Source organism: Folsomia candida, unplaced genomic scaffold (genome assembly GCF_002217175.1).
Source record: "Folsomia candida strain VU population unplaced genomic scaffold, ASM221717v1 Fcan01_Sc017, whole genome shotgun sequence".
Taxonomy (NCBI): Eukaryota; Metazoa; Arthropoda; class Collembola; order Entomobryomorpha; family Isotomidae; genus Folsomia; species Folsomia candida.
The window spans coordinates 1223482-1242741 of record NW_019091209.1 but is presented as its reverse complement, the minus strand read 5'-3'; the positions used below and the strand labels follow the sequence as shown (position 1 = coordinate 1242741).

The 19260-nt window shown below is 36.6% G+C and overlaps 2 protein-coding genes across 4 annotated transcripts; one reads left to right on the top strand and one right to left on the bottom strand.

Annotated features, from left to right (window-relative positions):
* Nucleotides 1-1928: 1928 nt before the first annotated feature.
* LOC110856875 (zinc transporter ZIP13) lies at nt 1929-16010 on the top strand. The gene is made up of 5 exons (XM_022105459.2): nt 1929-4692; nt 13133-13237; nt 13940-14262; nt 15182-15458; nt 15631-16010. Exons 1-5 carry the CDS (start codon nt 4401-4403, stop codon nt 15807-15809), a joined length of 1176 nt encoding a protein of 391 aa, XP_021961151.1. The 5' UTR covers nt 1929-4400; the 3' UTR covers nt 15810-16010.
* Nucleotides 15859-18352, bottom strand: LOC110856876. Of its 3 annotated transcripts, none has more exons than XM_035857387.1 (6): nt 18163-18352; nt 17616-17817; nt 17043-17167; nt 16648-16804; nt 16517-16543; nt 15859-16100 (listed from the first exon to the last, which is right to left on the bottom strand). In XM_035857387.1, the coding sequence occupies exons 1-4, from the start codon at nt 18256-18258 to the stop codon at nt 16655-16657; spliced, it is 573 nt and encodes a 190-aa protein (XP_035713280.1). In that variant the 5' UTR covers nt 18259-18352; the 3' UTR covers nt 15859-16100; nt 16517-16543; nt 16648-16654. The 3 variants fall into 3 exon arrangements, with proteins under 3 accessions (XP_035713280.1, XP_035713279.1, XP_021961152.1); XM_035857386.1 differs by having other exon boundaries at nt 15859-16076; XM_022105460.2 differs by having other exon boundaries at nt 15859-16042.
* Between the last annotated feature and the right edge of the window lie 908 nt (nt 18353-19260).

The window sequence follows — 19260 nt, the reverse complement described above, 5'->3', positions numbered from 1 at the left end:
GACTAATTTATTTTTGTATTCTGGATGAAACCTCCCGAAATTCTGCTGAGCCCTCGTTCTGCAAAATTATCCATGTATTTAATAGTTTCATGTACGCATGTAGCTTCTGCAAAGTCAAATTAATCAAACCCCTCATAAATAAAATGCTGCTTTGCATAATAAATAAATGGAATTGTTCATATCGTGTGTTCCGTTCTGTCAGGGTCAGAGGCCGGTTATGTATTTATTTCCAAATTTTTCATTTCATGACCGGTCAAGTTTTGTGGGTGTGGTCGTAAAATCACAAAAATTTCAGAATATGTCTTAACACTTTTCTACTTATATTTTCGCTGTTATTTGAAAAATACATAAATCCGTTACATATCTTGTAAATATTTTAATGATGTGAGAAACGAATTTAAAATTCAGATAATTCTAAAATTACAAATTTAGTGAAAATTCGCATTTTTATGATTTTGTTCGTATATGCAATATCGTAAATATTTTGACGTTTTTTCCGTGAATATTAAAAATGCGTATTTCAGCGATTTTTTCGTAAATAAATACACATCCGGCCTTGTTCACATTCTGTTCTTCTTATTGACAATCAATGCCTGTGGAAATCAATCCATCCATGTGCATATCTTACTCATATAAACTTGTGAATAAAATATTGAGGGCAAATATTCGTAGGTAGTAATGACTTTGATATTACTTAAATTGACCGCATCTCTGACTACCTAAGCAAGTTAAGTTTAATCCGTCATAAAAATCGTTTAAAGTTTATCCTTCCATTAAGTTCGTAATACAGAGGACATTTTTTTGTGTCATTTCATGAAGACGCACGACTGTCAAATTTTGTGGTGTGTAACTAATATTCCATAACTCACATTTCTAAATATTACTCACTATTTTCGCAGCTATTATTTTAAAAGTGTGCAAATATGTCGCCAATTTTCTTCAATATTTTAAGCTAGATAACTAAATATTTTTTTAACTGAAAGAAAAAAAGGTGATAAAAATATTTAACTGAAAATAATAATTTCCTCGACAAAAAAATTTCGAAAATTAATAAATACATTTTCTAAATATTAGGCACATATTTCCTTGATTTTTCATAACATAGCACAACATCGACACATATCCCTAGTACGTAAATATTTATAGTCTCAAATTCCTCTCGCTCCACTCCACTGAACTAACTACCTAACCATTCGTTTCAACCATTTTTGTCAAATTGACTAAAATTCAACAAGTAAATAAATATCTCTATATTTGTGCCACATATTCTCAACGTCAAGTTAGCTATTTAGCTTTAATAAAGGGTGGATTATCCATCCATCCATCCATCCATTCTCGTGCATTCTCTTGTTGCAAGGATCCCGTTATTTATTTCGTCTCGTTATATGACACTTCTTCTTCCTCTTCTTCTTGAGGGTGGATTGGATAGGACTTTATTTATATTGAGCTTTACTTGCTTGTCCACAGTGGCCGCGGAAGCTGTGGGGACATTTGGGGACATTAACATTGTAAGATAAGGGGGAAGGGGCCGGGTTTATACAAGATGGGTAGATGATGCAGACATCGAACAACCGGGGGACATTGCCCCTCTGTCCACACCCTTCCGCGGCCACTAACTATACATACACAAATACAACTCTGGCAGTGGCCGCGGAAGCTGTGGGGACATTAACACTGCATTAGGATGGGGGAGGACCGGGTTTATACGTGTAAGATGGGTAGATGATTCCGACAACCCTGGGGACATTTAAACCCTCTGTCCCCCCCCCCCCACGGCTTCCGCGGCCACTGCTTCCTCGTACATATTTTCGTCTCTCTTTAACACCACCATCCATACCACTTTGTTGATATACTCGTTTACTTCTTGTAATACGAAGAGGAGGACGAAAATCTTTAAAACTTTAGTCGTCTCGTCTCTCTCTTAACTTGCACGTAGTCATTCCGTTCATTCAGGATGCGTTGGTTGCATGTGTGTATTTTGTTGATAAATATACACAAGAAAGAAAAGCAGTCTGTGCACATATAAAGTGCTGATTCGACACATTATTTAATACGAAAAGGCCTCCTTGCTTGCATGCATGGAATATGAATCTGCAGTGGAAAACTTGTTGAACAATTTTGAAAACCTCGCTATATAGTCGTTCTTCGTGCCACGGATGGGTTCACATTTTAAAACTGGTTCTCCAATTCACAATTTTGCTACTTTCCACATTATTTTATATGAAGAAAAGTGCAAGAATCTGGTCAGAAAGGATTCACTCAGCAGACGTCGAGGTGGCAGAAATGTAGGAAATTTGGACTTTTTCAAAGTTATTTTGTCCCAAAAAAAGAAGTCATAATCTTGACTTTGGAGTCAAAAAAGGACAAAAATTCGTGTATATCAAATCTATCTACCTCTAATTTTGGGGTTTGTTTACTCCTCAAATAATTAATTAGTTGATATCATCCTCACCACCACCTAAAAGTGTCGTCGTAAATCAAAACCTCTATAAATTTTCGATATTATAAAAGTGATACACTCTTAGAAATCCATACTTTATATGACGTAAAATATAACTCGATATAACTTCCAAAGTGCCACTACCCCACTTATAGCGAATCGCTCTCTCTCGGCCACAAAGTAAGCCATTTTACCCTGTAACAATATTCACAGGGTAACTGAGCGCCCAATAGGGTAACGACCGTAACCCTAAATCGCGTTGATTATGACTTTACTTTCTTGCTTTGATGACCCCAGGAAAAGTTACTTAAGCGTAGTCGCAGTATTAGTACTTTAATAATATATTTTATTTCACATTCAACATTGCATTACAAATTACCCTTATTATGAACCACTAGTGAGGATATTTGTAAACGCTGGACCCTATTAACTTAAGATAATTTTTTTAATGTTATACTAAAGGTTTAAAATTAGTTTTGCACTTAAAACAAAGATATACCAAGTTCTCACAAATTGTACAATGCATTCCAAAGCCGACCTAAAATGACCTAGAAAACCTGACAATTTTCTCCTGAAATTATTAACAGAGTCTCGTCCGTAATATCGTCATCTGTTTAAAGACAATTAAAATAAAAAATTAAACGCAATGTAAATTAAATTTGTGTATAAATTATGCAAATTGTGCGAATTTCTTACCCTTCAGCGTCCCCGTCCAAATTGTTGCAATAACCTCCTCGTTTCCTCCATTATTTGCTTATGAGTTAACTAACTAATTAATTAACTATCAATTTAACTAACCAGCACTGACTGGCTGAGTTGCGAGTTGTAATGAGAGCGAGGGAAAAGTCAGCGTCTGAAGAATATCCTAAATGGGGTTTGCTTACTCTAAATGGTATAATAGCTTACTTTATGGTTTAGAAAATAGTGGTTTTACTTCACATTTGGTGAGTTTTGTCATTACTTTGAATGAAGTTGACCATTTTACTTCGAATCAAGTGAGGTTTACTTTAAACCGCATAACGTTCCATTTTACTTCATGAAAAGATATTGAATTTTCTAAGAGTGTAAGGTAAAGTGACATTGTGTATGTGGATGGACAAAAGTGTGGACGCAGCGTTTATTATACCAAAAAGAGACAAAGACTAGCCTGTGTCATGGATGGATGGCAAACATGTCATCATAAAAGTTGTCGTCTTATCAGAAACTAATTTTTTTCCGCTGGATTGAAATATTGAACTCTCATCATATTTATTTAAGTTTAACTTAGCAGTCACCAAATAAATGTACAATAAATACTAATAATCAGTCATGACTATGAACATGAAGAAGAGATATCATTGTTTCGTCGTTCACAATGATTTCGTCAAATCCAATCCACTCCACGACTTGAATAACAACTGGGCTGTCTTTCTGATCATCAGTTTCATTAAAACAGAGGGACCCAGCCGAGTTGCAGTTTAGTTTGATGAGAGATCCTGTCCCAGACTGACAGCCGTGGTGGTGTCAAATTTCGCCAATTTTTCCCATTCGCCATGTCCGCGAGGAAGATGCTGTTGTTCAAGTGGGACAATAAATTTCACTCGAGTCTCATCAATTTGTTGATCGGAGAGCGAATTATTAGCACTTCCTGTCAGTCCAGCATCAGTGTCAAATAATTTTTGCGCAATTAATAGTTTTCGCAAATTTCTAATGGTTCAAGGTGACCCGAGAAGAGAGAGAGAACTTTCTTAACGACTGTATTGTTTAGCGTGTCCTAAAATGTAGGTATTGTTTCATTGTTTTGTTGAGTGTATCCAATAATAAATACGACTTTTTAGTGTCATCATCAGCCAGCCGACGGGGTGTCGATCACAAATTAATTGACAAAGTTGCTATCACTAATTTTTTCGGTGGAGTGAAGTTTGAAGTGAAGTGGAGTTTGTCCTGATTAATAATTGTCCTGCTGATAATCGAAGAGACGATGGCTCTCCCATTCCCACAGGGCAACCTGGCCATGGACTACTTCAACAATTCGTCGACCTTCTACTGGCCAGGATTTTTTGAAAATGTGTCCAACGCCACGGTTCTGTATGATCAGCTGATCGCCGAAGTCGTCGCCAAGGTGTCGGTCGACTATCCCAAGTGGGTCATGTCCATTGGGGGGTGTTTGCTGGTCGGGTTGAGTGGGATTTTTCCACTACTACTGTTTTCACAGGAGGGGGGCAATCCCCTCAGTGAGAAGGGGAGGGGGAAGATGGATACGAATAATTCAGGTGAGTTTGAGGGGGGGATTTTTTTTGGGGAAGGTTTTTGATTTATAAGATTGGTTTGAGATGAGGTGGTGAAAATGTTGGGGGACAGATTGGAAATGTGGAGTTTTGGGGGGACAAATTGAAACTATCGTGCTTTTTTGGGCTGAAAACGTCGTGTGTTTGGGGGCCAAGTTGAAAATATCGTGTTTTTGGGGTGAACACGTCGTGTTTTTGGGGGTCAAGTTGGAAATATCGTGTTTTTGACGTGAAACGTTGTATTTTGGGAAAAAAATTGGAAAATGTCGTGTTTTTGGGGTACAAATGTTGGGCTTTTTGGAGGACAAGTTGGAAATATCAAGTTTTTAGTGCAAAATTGAGACAGTTATGCAGTTTATGAAGTTTGTGTGATCATTGTACTGAAAATTGAGGAATTTTTGAAAGACGCATTTCACTTGAATTTTCTCAGTTACATGTTTTTTCAGAAAATATTTTTGTCTCAAAATTTCATATTTTAATGTACAAATAAGTACATACGTCATAGTTCTCGTGGGTGGATAAGACACAAAATCACTCCATTCCATGTTTTAAAAGAACACAAAAAAGCTCTCTTTCCCATTTCCTGTTTGACACGCGGTGACAAAACTAATGGTCTCCCATCAATATTTAATTTTATTACATAATAATCACACTTTTTTTAGTGGAGTGTGTGTGTCCCCAGCACGTGAAACCCATCTGGTCTCAACACGACCAAATTGTATGCATGTACTTTCGGTAGGTACGATCTATTTACCTGCAGACAATTGTCAACCATGGACACCTTATCACCACCACAATTGTACAAAATAACGATTACACCGTAATAATGACCAGAGTCGAGTGGATGGATAAGTCGTCTGAAAAATATATATATATAGAATTTTAGTACCACTTTATAAGATCGTTATGTCCGTCCGTTCATCTGTCTGTCTGTCTGTCCGATAACTCGTGAACGGAACGGCGCACAGATTTGAAACTTTGAACTTAACTTCATAACCACAAGGGTCAGACCTGATTAGAAAATGGGCCCTGTAGGTCACAAGGTCACGGCGTCAGTAAGGTCATAGGTCATGATTTTCTTAAATTTGAACATCATGTGAGGACTGTAATTGAAAATATTTCGAAGACTTATCTAACAGAATAAGTTATTTTGACCGTGTGGACGAGGTCAAAGGTCACAAATCTCTAAAAACACGACAGACCCGTCAATTTTAACAGAATTTCTATGAACAAAAACAGCATTCATTTTGTCGTCTAGTTTCACCCCTTCGTTACATGCACTGTAATGTAACGCTTCTGGACGAAAAACTGCACTTTTTTCAAGCTTATCCTTCCCATACATTTTACTCGACAGGTAAATAGATAATTGATAATAGTTGACAGATTACAGTTAATATAACGACCTGAACTGAACTGATATCTCCTCCACCAAGTATATAAATTTACCAATTCTAACCATTCTTTTTAACTCCACACTTATCAAGCATAACGCAATTTGAGAGAGTTTTATTTGATAAATAATAAGATACGAATTTTGTCTTCGACTCAACTTCCTTCTCGAAATTTGAGCCACGCTTTTATTCATTCATTCCACGCTGCATTTTATTCTTTTACACGAGTTCTGCTTGAGAAATTTTTTGATCAATTTTTATTTTGTAACTTTTTTAAACTATTTTTTTTACAAGATTCGTTACGCTGTATTTCTACATACGTACAATATAACAATACACAGGTTGAAACAGTGGTGGTGGTGGTGGTGAAATTATTATGGCGTGGTTATGAAATGCACAAGGTTTTTCTTAACGTTACAACACCTGAGGAATTGGCGTGTTCTGTTGATTATATGGAGGTATGTGCATAGGTAATAACGGTACAGGTAATTTCTTAGGCTGCTCCGCACTAATGTCTCTGTCGCACAAATTTCACTAACTTCCTCCTCCTCTTAAAGTATGTAAATTGTTGCGTAGAATATGACTATGTAGATTTTTTTGGGGGGGAATTTTGATAAGAATGATGTCCCACCTGATAAATGATTATTTAAAAAGGAAAAACGGTACAATATTTACGAAACATTACTGTTTTTTAACTGAAATATGTATGTCTTTTTAAATTCATGAATAGAAATTTGGCCTTGTTTTTATAAATAAAACTTGTCGCAGTCTAAAAGAATTCACGTAATAATTTGTAGCTTTGTAAAATCCATGCGTTTTTCATCATAATTTTATAAAATTTCACAAAATAAAGACACGCTGCCCTTGATCTAAGCATAAATTTGGAAGCTAATTTTCCTTGGAAATATTTCTAAAATTTTGTAAAAATTTACAAGTTTACGGATTTTACAAAGTTTCCAAGGCCTGCGTGAATTTACGTCATTGTGTTACAACACAAAATACGAAACAAAGGTCAAGAATCTCCTCATTTTTTAGATCAAAGAATGAAAATCAGTTCCCAAACTTTTTTTATTTGAAATTTTACTTTCTACAGGTGTTTGTAAAGTCTGTTGCATTTTACAAATCTCAAAAGCATGCACCCAAAATAAACCAAACGAAAGTAATTCTTCCCTTAAAACGTGCTAAATAATGAGCAAATAGCAAGAATAGAATAGACCATCACACAGAGGGACGAGCAAATATGTATGCATGCAAATGGCTGTGGTAGCGTCATTGTGAGGGGAGACGATGCAGATTTATTTGAGACGAGGTTTCTACTACCCCACTGACCAACTTCTGCTTCTTAATACCTTTTGAATAGATTCTAAAATAGAATAAGATTTCGCCGCAGGCTTAAATCTTTGAAATAAGGATGGCATAAAAAAGTGCGAGGTGAGAATAGTGCGGAATAGCTTAGTTGATACACACAATGGCAGAATCTGCATGTACGACAGAAACCGCAATTTTTTCCTTATCATTACTCTTGTAAAGTTAAAAATTTCAATTCACGCAAGCCTTGGTAACATTTGAAAATCTATAAATACTCTAAAATTACAAAATTTTACAAAATTTGACTCATATTTTTGAGGAAAATTAGGCTCACAAATTTTTGTAAACTTGCTCAGATCAAGGGCAGCATCTCTTTACTGTGTAAAAATTTGTAACAACCACGGATTTTACGAGTTACAAATGACTGCGTGAATAGCCTCAATATTTCGCAGTTGTCACAAATATAATGAATAAGGATTTCAGTCATTTTTGTAAATTCGTAAGTAGTATTTCATAAATTTTGATGAAAATACTTTTTCCCTGAAAAAATTCTATTCTAAATTTTTTAATTGGATAGAATTTTAAAAAAAGTATTTGAATTTGACAAAATGTCCCCCATATAATCAATATTAAATATATGTTTCTAGAACTTATTTTAGAAAAAGTTTAGAAAAATTGTGTTCAAAATGGATTGTACCCATCAAATACGTATGATTTTTTACTTGATTTTCTAATTTTCCATGTTTTCCGAGATTTTAACTGATTTCGAAAAATACTGACTAAAAAACCTCCTTCACTCCGACTCGGGCTAACGTACGTACCCTGTAAGGAAATGGTTTTTCATTCACTTCACATCCTCAAAAAATGTACACTTTGTCAAAAAAATAATCCGCCACTGTTACAAAATCTCATTTATTGTCACCCACTCACGTTCGCGTAATTGTATAAATAGTCAAAAACCTTCAAGAGTGGTTGATTTCACGATGTGAAGAAATCTCCACTTTGTTTATCACTCTTTTATTATAAGGGACAAACATGTATACATAACGCAACCTTGTCTGAATTCAGGGTCAGATAAGTAACCATTGATAACCCATGATTCGTCCTGACAATTAAACGATTCTCTTATGTATGTATTGTCAACCTCCGCATCGTCATCGTCACCGTTATCGTCATAACCCGTCATGTGTGACACTTGACGAAATTTGCGTAACTTTCCATCCATATGACGGCATAATGTAGGCTTTTATTTCTTATATAAGTTCAAGTGTCAATTTACAGTGTCAATTTGAAATGGACAATCCAAATCTCGCATTTAGAACCAGTGGCCGCGGAAGGGTGTGAGGGGACAGAGGGGCAATTAATATCCCCACGGTTGTTCGATGTCGGCATCATCTCCCCATCTTATATAAACCCGGCCATCCTCTATTATCCTACAATGTTAATGTCCCCCGATGTCCCCACGTCTTCCGCGGCCACTGCTTAGGTGCTTGTACTTTTGACTAAAGTTTTGTTCTTTTTGGGGGAATTTGTATTCAGAAAGTGGTCGGTTTAGGATTTGTGGGTGGGCGGACGGATGCATGACGGCTCGTCTTCTTGTTTCCGAGATCCCGAACTTGTATACGTAGATACAAAGTGACTAAAAAGTAAAGTACAGCTTGATGAAAATTCATGGCAAGAATGATGCCTAGAGTTGTACGGGTGGCGATGTCATGTTGGGTGTTTTACTCGGTTAAATTTAAATTTTAGGTATATCTGTTTGCTATAAATTTATGGCAATAAGGGGAATTTGTTTTTACGTGAAAAATTTCGAAAAAATCTAGGTTGTTTATTTTCATGCCCAAAATGCCAGGAATTTAATGCATGGCAACACGTCTATGAATTTATTTTCATGTCCAAACTGCCAGGAATTTAGTGTCACGTCAAATAGTTCATGAATTTATTTCCATGCCTAAAATGCCAAATGTATTTTAAAATTCATAACGCCACTGTGATAAAAAATGCAAAAAAAATTCGTAAAAAATGTTGGGCCTCAATTTCCACGTCCTGCCCATCGTACAACTCTGCACTGAGGCCGAAGGATTTTCGCCGAGTAGAAAACGGTCGTCTCAATTTCAAGCTACTTATTGTCCTCGGGCTTTATCTTTCCGTAACAGACTTTACTTTAAGCTTGTAAACATGACAAGTGGGTTTCTCCCTCCGCTCTTGTGTGCATGCACGTATGTAATGTAATCTAATACGAAATGTGTGTGGTAACAAGCCTTGTTTTCCGTGTAGCAGTTTCCGACCAGCATTGTGAAAATGTAATGAAATCCGGACAAGGGACGTCAACCAGCGGATGCTCTCAGATTTTGGGGAAATTAGTCCCAATCGATGACAAATTTGGTTAGTATGAAATTTGGGAAAGACACGATCTCCCAATGGGCACGTTTGGCCGAGATATTTGCATCCGAAGAGGAGAAAACGCGCAGTAAAGTCGACAAATTTTACACTTTCCAAATTTTCTGCGTGTTTTCTCCTCTTGGGATGCAAATATCTTGGCCAAACGTGCCCATTTGGAGGTCGTGTCTTTCGCAAATTTCATACTAATTTAATTTGCTATCGATTGGCACTAGTTTGATCGCAGATTTTGACGAAATTAGTGTCAATTGACCGCAAATTTAATTAGCACGAAATTTTCAAATAGCACGATTTCCCAATGGACACGTTTGGCACAATTTGCATCCAAAAAGGAGAAACCCTCACATAAATTTGAAAAGCGTAAATTTGTCGACTTTATTGCGCGTTTTCTCCTCTTCGGATGCAAATATCTCTGCCAAACGTGCCCATTGGGAGATCATATCTTTCGCAAATTTCATACTAACTAAATTTGTCATCGATTTGGCCCAAAATCTGCTCGCATCCTCTGAGAGCCGTCCCTTCTGCGTCTTCAAGTATGTATCGATGACTCAGTATTTTGCATGCAGGAGGTTCATGAAATGGAAAATGAGAAAGTTTTCGTCTTCCTTGTCGTCGTCGTCATTGGGAAGGAAATCGAGAAGCATGGGCTCCTTTTGCTTGTGTGGCTGCTACCCCTGCTCCTGCAAAGTTTTCAAACTAATCAAATTCTAATCGAAGCCAATTCAATTAAGGGAAAAAATTAGCGTGTACGATTGAAAGTTTAATTTTGTAGGGTTACTTTTGTATGGTTTACGATGGTCGGTGGTGGTTATGCAGTACTAAATATGTGCCATCTCATTTCTATAATTTGTTTCCTATAGTATGAAATTCCTATGAAATTATTGTGTCGAATTCTGCACTAATCGACAAAAGCTGGATGCATAATGTATATATTTTGCTTAATTTTTGGTACATAACCCTCCCGAAAATTTCTGGTGATTAATTTTGCATCCTTTTCTGCACAAAAATTCGCTCTGCATAAAGGTTTTGTCAGTAATCGACAAAAGCTATCGGATTTTGCATAATTTTTGGTACATAACTCTGCCAAAAATTTGTGTAGCCTAATTTTGCATGGTTTGCTGTACAAAAATTCGTTTTGCATAAAGGTTTTGTGCAGAAAATTGGGCCAAATTTCTGCAAAAAAAAACTGTTCAGATTTTTGCACTTGAGCCAAAATATGAGATTGCCCATAATAACCAGTGACCGCGTAAGCCGTGGGGACATCGGGGGACATTGTAGGATATAGTTGGGCCGGATTTATATAAGATGGGGAGATGATGCGGACACCGAACAACCGTGGGGACATTGTCCCCCTGCCCCCTAAAGGTTCCGGGGCCACTGTGTATAACCAACATTGTTAAACTCGTTATTCATCTTTATTAAACTTTTAATAACATACAAAATATTACTTAGAATTATTTAAAAAAAACTGTATTTTTCTTCAGTTAATTGTATTGATTTCGACGAATCGTGAATGCATTTGAGTTGTCTGAAACTTTGTTAATAACCAATTTCGCATGGAAATGTAAGACTCGTCAATTTCACTTCCAGACGGAAACTTATTCCATCACGAGGTTTATTTTTGGCATGAAAGATTAATAATTTTAATGGGCGTACTCACGTATTTGGTCAAAATCTTGTGAAATAATATGCTTACATGACTGGGTAAATTTGCGCCCAGAAGGTTGCACTTTTGTAGGTAAAGTTTTGCCAAAATTTGGCAAAACTTGCCGACTCAATTTACAAGCGAAATTTGTGAAATGTTTACGCATTTTGTTTCTTATTATGAAAATTTTGGCTAAATTTTGACACGAAATGGAATCATTTCTTTTTTCTTTAATGGGTTTACTCACGTATTTAATTTAATTAACGATATTATAAAGGCTATTTGGTTGGTAAATCTGTGCCCAAAATTTTATCCACTTCCAGTAAAAAATTTGCAAAAATTTCGCAAAATTTATGGTCAATTTGCGAACGAAATTTGTATACGTCTTGTAATGAAAATTTTGACACGAACTGGAATCTTATCCTTTTCCAGCAAAACTTTTATGAAAATTTGTCAAAATTTGGCAACTAAATTTATGCCAAAAATGACATGATTTTACGAAAATTTTCCACGCGTACCCCTTTTATTTCTCATTAAGAAAATTTTAGCTAAATTTTGACACGAAATGGAATCATAATTTAGTTTCAATGAACTCTGTCGTCCACTTTTTGTGGCTATTTTAACTTATTCCTATTACATACATATAGTTTTGGAGTGATTGATTAATATTCCTGTGCTGCTCCTGCTGCTGGTGCAAAATTCGCCAAGAAGAAACCGGTTTTGCTCGCTGTATGGCAAAAAAGGAGGGCTTTTGACTGTAAAATCTCCTCTTTTCTGCAGATGTATGCACACATTTCATCTGTATCTGAGTACATGTAACAGGACAGTGAACTTGGAAAAGGTGTGTGTGAGTTTGATAAGAAGGATGATAATTCGTCCAGTTTTGTGGGATACGTAACGTCCAGTCGAGTCCAGGCCAGGCCAGGTTTTATGTAATATAATGAATATGTAGGGATGATATGCGGCAAAATTTCAATTTTTTACGAAAAATTTTAAGAAATTTCATTTTAAAAATAGAAATCTTACCGAAATTTAAAAACCATGTTGGAAAGGATGTGTGTTTGTTAAAGATATCAATTTCTCCAGGTTTGTGGGATACGTAACGTCCAGTCCAGGCCAGGTTTTATGTAATATGACGAATATGTAGGAATGAAATGCATCAAAATTTAGATTTTTTTGTCTAAAATATTAGAAATTTCAATTTGAAAATAGAAATTTTGTCGCAATTTAAAAAACACGTTAAAAAGGTGTGTGTTTGATAAAAATACCAATTTTGTGTGTACTAACTTCTAGTCCAGTCCAGGTTACACGTAATATGACAGATACAAAGGCATTGAATGCATCAAAATTTCGACTTTTTTCGCCAAAACAATTGAAATTTCAGATTGAAAATAGAAATTTTGTAGTAAAAAAAGCATTTTAAGAAACATAATATATTTTCCCAGAAATGGAATATTAATACGACATTCAGTCGCAAAAATTCACTTGAAATGTATTAAACTCTTATTTTTGTTATTTTACTAATTTAAAAAATCCAGGAATTTTCTTATACAAAAAATCATAACAAAACTATTTTTTAAAAAAACCTGGAAAATTCGAAAACAAATCTCGCCCACGCGCAATTTCACATTAAGCTTATTCCTGTCCACTAAAATAATTGTTGTCTATTCTTTGTTTCCAGCCATCAGCCCACGCCAATTGAAAAGACTGCTCAATTTCGCAGTGGGAAGTTTACTCGGTGATGTTTTCCTACACTTGCTCCCAGAAGCGTGGAGCGCTGCCAGAGGTAAATATGCAAATCCTTAGAATGGAGGTCTCCCAGCGGATGCTCTCCGATTTTGGGTGTCAAACTAGTGTGAATAGATGGCAAATTTAGTTAGTATGAAATTTGCGAAAGACACGATCTCCCAATGGGCACGTTTGGCAGAGATATTTGCATCCCAAGAGGAGAAAAGAGGCACAATAAATTTGGAAAGTGTAAAATTTGTCGACTTTAAGGCGCGTTTTCTCCTCTTTGGATGCAAATATCTCGACAAAACGTGACCTTTAGTGGATCTTTTCTTTCGCAAATTTAAATTTGACACTAATTATATTTGCGATAGATTGAAACTGGTTTGCTTAAGAATGCTTGCAGATTTTGACAAACTGGTGTCGATTGATGAGAAATTTAATTGGTATGAAATTTGCGAAAGGCACGATCAACTAAAGGTCACGTTTGGTCGAGATATTTGCATCCGAAGAGGAGAAAACACGCAGTAAAGTCGACAACTTTACACTTTCCAAATTTCCCGCCGGTTTTCTCCTCTTCGGATGCAAATATCTCGGCCAACCGTGCCCATTGGGAGATCGCGTCTTTCGCAAATTTCATACGAATCAAATTTGTCCCCGGAAAATCGGATCGCACCCGCCTGGTTCACCTCCATTCTCCGAAAACAAAACAAAAATACCCGGACAAAAAACTAAAACCTGTCCCTATTTACATTTCCAGAATCCGGCTCAAGTAAACACGAGACTCTAATGCTGCTGGGATTCTGGGTGCTAATTGGTATCATTAGCTTCGTCATTTGTGAAAAACTAGTCGTCTTTGCAAACTCGGAGGGCGGCGACGACGACGACGACGCCCATGTCGACGTTGGCGTTGAGGAGGAGGAGAATTTTGAGACTGAAATAAACATATCGGATTCCTCGAATAACAATGTAGAAAAGAAGGTGAAACCCGTCGCGAACGGGAAACCGGCAGGGGGACAGTTTCCCCCGGAAGAAGAACCTTCCTCATCCTCCAAGTCATCCTCATCTCATCAGAACAAGCACGTACGTCGAGCTTAATTTGCGCAGCAGAGATGGGCAAAATACGGGGTCAAAATGGACACTATTTTGAGCTCTGGATTTCGCAGGGTTTGGAATTAAGGGGGCGTTTCACCCACAAAAGGATGACAATTTACGTGGAGCAGGCGACAGTCATGCGAAAATACGGGATTTGCAAAAAATTCAATTTGTATCTTATCAAAGTAGCGAAGTTTTTTTAACATCGTGAAAACAATGGGTGTACTTATTTAGGTATTTCGCATTGCAATTCGCAAATTGCACACTTGCAAAGCTCAAAAAATTTATGGCGTGACGGGATCCGCAAAATATGACTTGGCAAATTACTCGTCAATCTTTCATATTTTGTGCATGTCGTTCCCATACATTTCTCTCGGTGATGATGGTAAGGATGAGTTTGCAAAATAAGTTTCTGAAATGCCCATTTGCTGGGTAAATTTTGCGAGAAAAATCGTATCGTTTCCAGCAAAGATTTTGCGAAATTTTCGGGATTCCGAGTTGACGTGAGTACGCCCAACGTATTGTACCAGATAAAAAGTTAATTTCTTCAGAAAACCCGTATTTTCGTATGACTGCTGCCTTCTCCACGTAGATTTTCATCTTTTTGTGGGTGTAACACTCCCGGAAATCCAAACCCTGGGAACAACGGGACTCAAAATAGGGCACATTTTAACCCAGTATTTTTCCCAGCCTTAACATTTACTTATTTACTGTTGATTAGCTCCATTGGCGGCGGAAGCAGGGAAATGGGGGGGGGGGGCAGAAATTTAGCAATATCGCATCATGTTAATTCCTCTTCTATCTCACAATGCTAATGTCCCCCAACCTTCCGCGGCCACTGATTACCCAGCGTGGGACATTGATTGAAACACTCCTGATCTGCCTAATTTTTTCGATTGTTTTCTAGATCGCAGGTTACTTAAACCTGGTGGCGAACGGGTTTGACAATTTCACTCATGGATTAGCAGTCGCTGGGAGTTTTGTGATATCCTTCCGGATCGGGATTCTAACCACGATTGCAATCCTATTACACGAAATTCCTCATGAAATCGCAGATTTTGCCATTCTTCTACGTGCCGGATTCAATCCTTGGAATGCGGCAAAAGCACAACTTTACACGGCCACCATTGGACTCCTCGGTGCTATATTTACCCTCAGTGTAGACTCCATGCAGTCAAATATGGGTAAATTTTCGTAAAAGATTCTTCTCTAATTTGTTTTATTGTAATAGTCACGAAATATGTACGAAAAAAATCAAAAATATAAAAATTTTGCAAAATTTGTAAAAAAAAAAAATCGAAAATACCTACATAGCCGGCCTCTGCTCATATATTTCCCTTCTTTCTTTCATTTCAGGAAACCTAACCTGGTGGATCCTCCCCTTCACGTCGGGCTGCTTTATAAATATCGCGTTAACCAACCTACTTCCAGATCTGGTCAAGGAGGACGATCCGAAAGAAGCGGTCAAACAATTTGGTGGGATTTTACTAGGTATCGGAGTCATGGCGTTGGTCTCAATGTTTCACGAGGGATGAATTTAAGAAATTTAAATAAATATACGAAAAATGCTCCTTTTTTATCTTGCTCTGTTAAAAAAATATATATTTAATTTTCAAATCCTGCTGTGTTAGCTGCACACAGAACTGATTATAATGTTGCATTCCTATTGTACGAATACTCTTAAAATATAAATAAATATTTGTATGAATAAAGATAAATATTACGGTTGATAAAAATATGTTGTAAAAAAATTGTTACGTATTTATGACTAATCGGCACAATTTTAAGAATTTATTTCGCCCCTTTGGGAACGTATTTTAAAAATTCTGACCGACAAATTTGTAGAGCAGGGAGTTCCCAATTTTTTAGAAATATACACTTCAAATTTTGACGCTTTTTGACGGAGGAGATCTCAAGTTTAAGAAACCTTCAGGAACATTGGAACTCGTCGAAACTCGCTTAAAAACTCGACGCCATTCCATCAATCAACTCACTGAGGACAAATTTGTCGTTCAGAAATTTAAAATAAGTTCCCAGAGGGGACAAATGATTATTTAAAATGTATTTTTTAATCCAGTTTCGATGACTTCCAACTTTTCTTAAACTTAAGATCTCCTCCTTCAAAAAATATCACAATCTATACATTTCTAAAAAAATTGGCAACTCCCTTCCCCACAAATTTATCATTCAGAAATTTTAAAATAAATTCCCATGGCATAAAAATGACTAAAAATATCCTTACTTTCACCCTTTAATGATAAGACATCGACTTAAAAAAGAGAGAAAAAACGTGTACATTATAAATTTCAAGAAACAAGAAAACTTTCTCTGGAATGAAAAAAAGAGAAAGCAAAAATCCCTTTCTCTTCTTACTTTTCGACTAAAATAGATCAATTGATTCTAAAAGTGTTTCCGTGTCATCATCAAAACAAAAAGTTATCTTTCTCTGGTGGAACACCGATTCGGGCGGCAGCGTCAATCCATCACCGGCATGATTAGCGGCAGTCGTGGTGGTGGTGGTGGTGGCACCCTGTAAATGACACATGTACGGATTTCAGTACAGTGGCCGCGGAAGATTGAGGGGACAGAGGGACAATAATGTCCCCACGGTTATGCATCATCTCCCCATCTTATATAAACCCGGCCCTTCCCTCCCCAATCCTACAATGTTAATGTTCCCCGATGTCCCCTCAAGCTTCCGCGGCCACTGCATTCCATTGTCCACTTATGGATGAGTTTGATGGAAAGAAATGTGAAAATGCACTCACCTCGAAAAGGTCAGGGCCAGGTGTGGTGGTGCCACTTGGTGCCAATTTGTTGGCCAGGATGTCTCCTACTTCTGGGCCTGGTTGGATTTTTGTGTGAGGTGGAGGAGAAAGTCCAGAATTTTGAGCTGTATTTTTAGATTAATAAAAATTTTAAAATGGTGAAAATAACCACGTGCAAGAAATAATTAGAAGAAAGTGGTTTCTTGCAAGTATGGCCCTGGGAGAAATGCAAGGTGGGAGAAACTACGCCCCGCCGCGGTAAATATTTCACACAGCGCGTGACTAGGTGGCGCTTATTTCTTGCATTTTCTCCCAGTTTCTTGCACCTGGAATTTCTAGCATTGCTTGCTTTGCACTGCAAAAAATGTGGCAAACCCGCAAGAAAAGTTGGGAACCGATTCCACAGGATTAAAAAAAATGAAGTCATATAAAATTTAATAGGTTACAAATATCGGCGTGAATGGCAGTTTTTTGCATTTCGCACTTCGCATTTCTTGCTTTTCACGCTGCAAGAAATGTGGCAAATCCGAAAGAAACGAAACATTGTTCTTGAAAATTTTATTTGTCTCTCACCATTATTATTTCGTGCAGAGATGAACCACGTGGCAGAGAGGAGCACGGCGACCAGGAGGACGCCAAATTTTAACAGGAAGTAGGACGAGGAGGAATAAGTTTGTCTGGATTGAGGGGAACGACGATGACCATAATGATGACCCCCGTCCGTGGTCGTGACATTATTTGTGGGTGTGCCGCCAGGAAAGAAGGAAATCACGACCTGAAAATAAATACAGATTTTTTTAGGCGTAATTTCTTAATTTGTTCCCCAAAATTTGTAAATTATTCCACCAAAATTCTTAATTCCACGAAATTTTTCATCTGTTCCCCAAAATTATTAATTCCCCAAAATTTTTCATTTGTTCACCAAAATTCTTATTCTCTCAAAATTCTTCTTTCGATCCCTAAAATTCTTGCTGTGATTCATCAAAATTGTTAAAATTGTGCCACATGTTCTTCTCCATTCCCCAAAAATTCTTAAATTTAGACCCAATTTTCCATTTTTTCTTCCCCATCACCACCAAATTCTTAAATATTATGTCGAAATAATCCCAAATTTCCGAACCTCTCTTAATCCCGGACTTTCCAAACATCTCTCGGTTATCCATTGCGGTGGGGAGATTTGGTGGGACGCAAGATTTTTTCGACACCTTAAATCCATCTTGAAGTAGTAAAATTCGAAATTTTTCAGAGTTTAGCACGAACACGAATCTGCTCCTGGACTGGAATTGCGAGTGGCTGAAGGTAAGAGATTTGCAAATCGGTATGTATGTACTTGCATATGCGAAATGTGGAGTTCGTCTCCCCAGTCAATTTGCAAACGGGGGATTTGCATCTCCAGACGATTAGACGGCTCGATCTGAGGATGAATAAGTAAGTAACAAGCGTATGTACGTACGGTGCGGATATTTATTCATTTTGCAAGAGTTTTTCATATCATGACAATTTGAAAATTTGACTCAAAATTTGCCTCAAATTTTTATATATCACCGAAATTTCTAAGTATTTTTCAAATATTTTGTACGTACATATTTCTAGATTTTTTTACACATCAATATTTCTTAAATATTTCCTGATTTCAGAAAAAAATTGTAAAAATTATTTTACAAAATATACACATTTTACGAGTTAGCAATAAGTGAATTGTCTCATTTTTGACTATTGCTTATTCAAAGATAAGTAAGTATGTTAATGTATTATTTTCATATTTCATTGACGATTTTAAATGAAAAATGCTTAAATTTTACAACAGAAATTTGTATTCTAAATAAAAATTTGTATTTATCGAATTAAAAATTTTAAATTATATTTCCATAATTTCTTATATATACATAAACACTTATCCAAAATTAATATTTTTTCATAAATTTTTTATAATTTTCTTCACAAATTACAATTGAGTATAACATACCTATAATTTTTTATACATAAATACTTATCCGAAATTTATATTTTTTCCTAAATTTTTGCCATTTTCTTCAAAAATTATGATTGAATATTTCCACAATTTCTTATAAATACTTATCCGTCTTATGCTATCATATGTACGTAAGTCTGTGCAACTCATAAGTATGCACATGCATAATTGCTCCTCATTTGACTACTTGCAAACATTGGTCTCTCTCCCAAATTCCCAGCTTCGTGTGGACATACGTTCGATTGG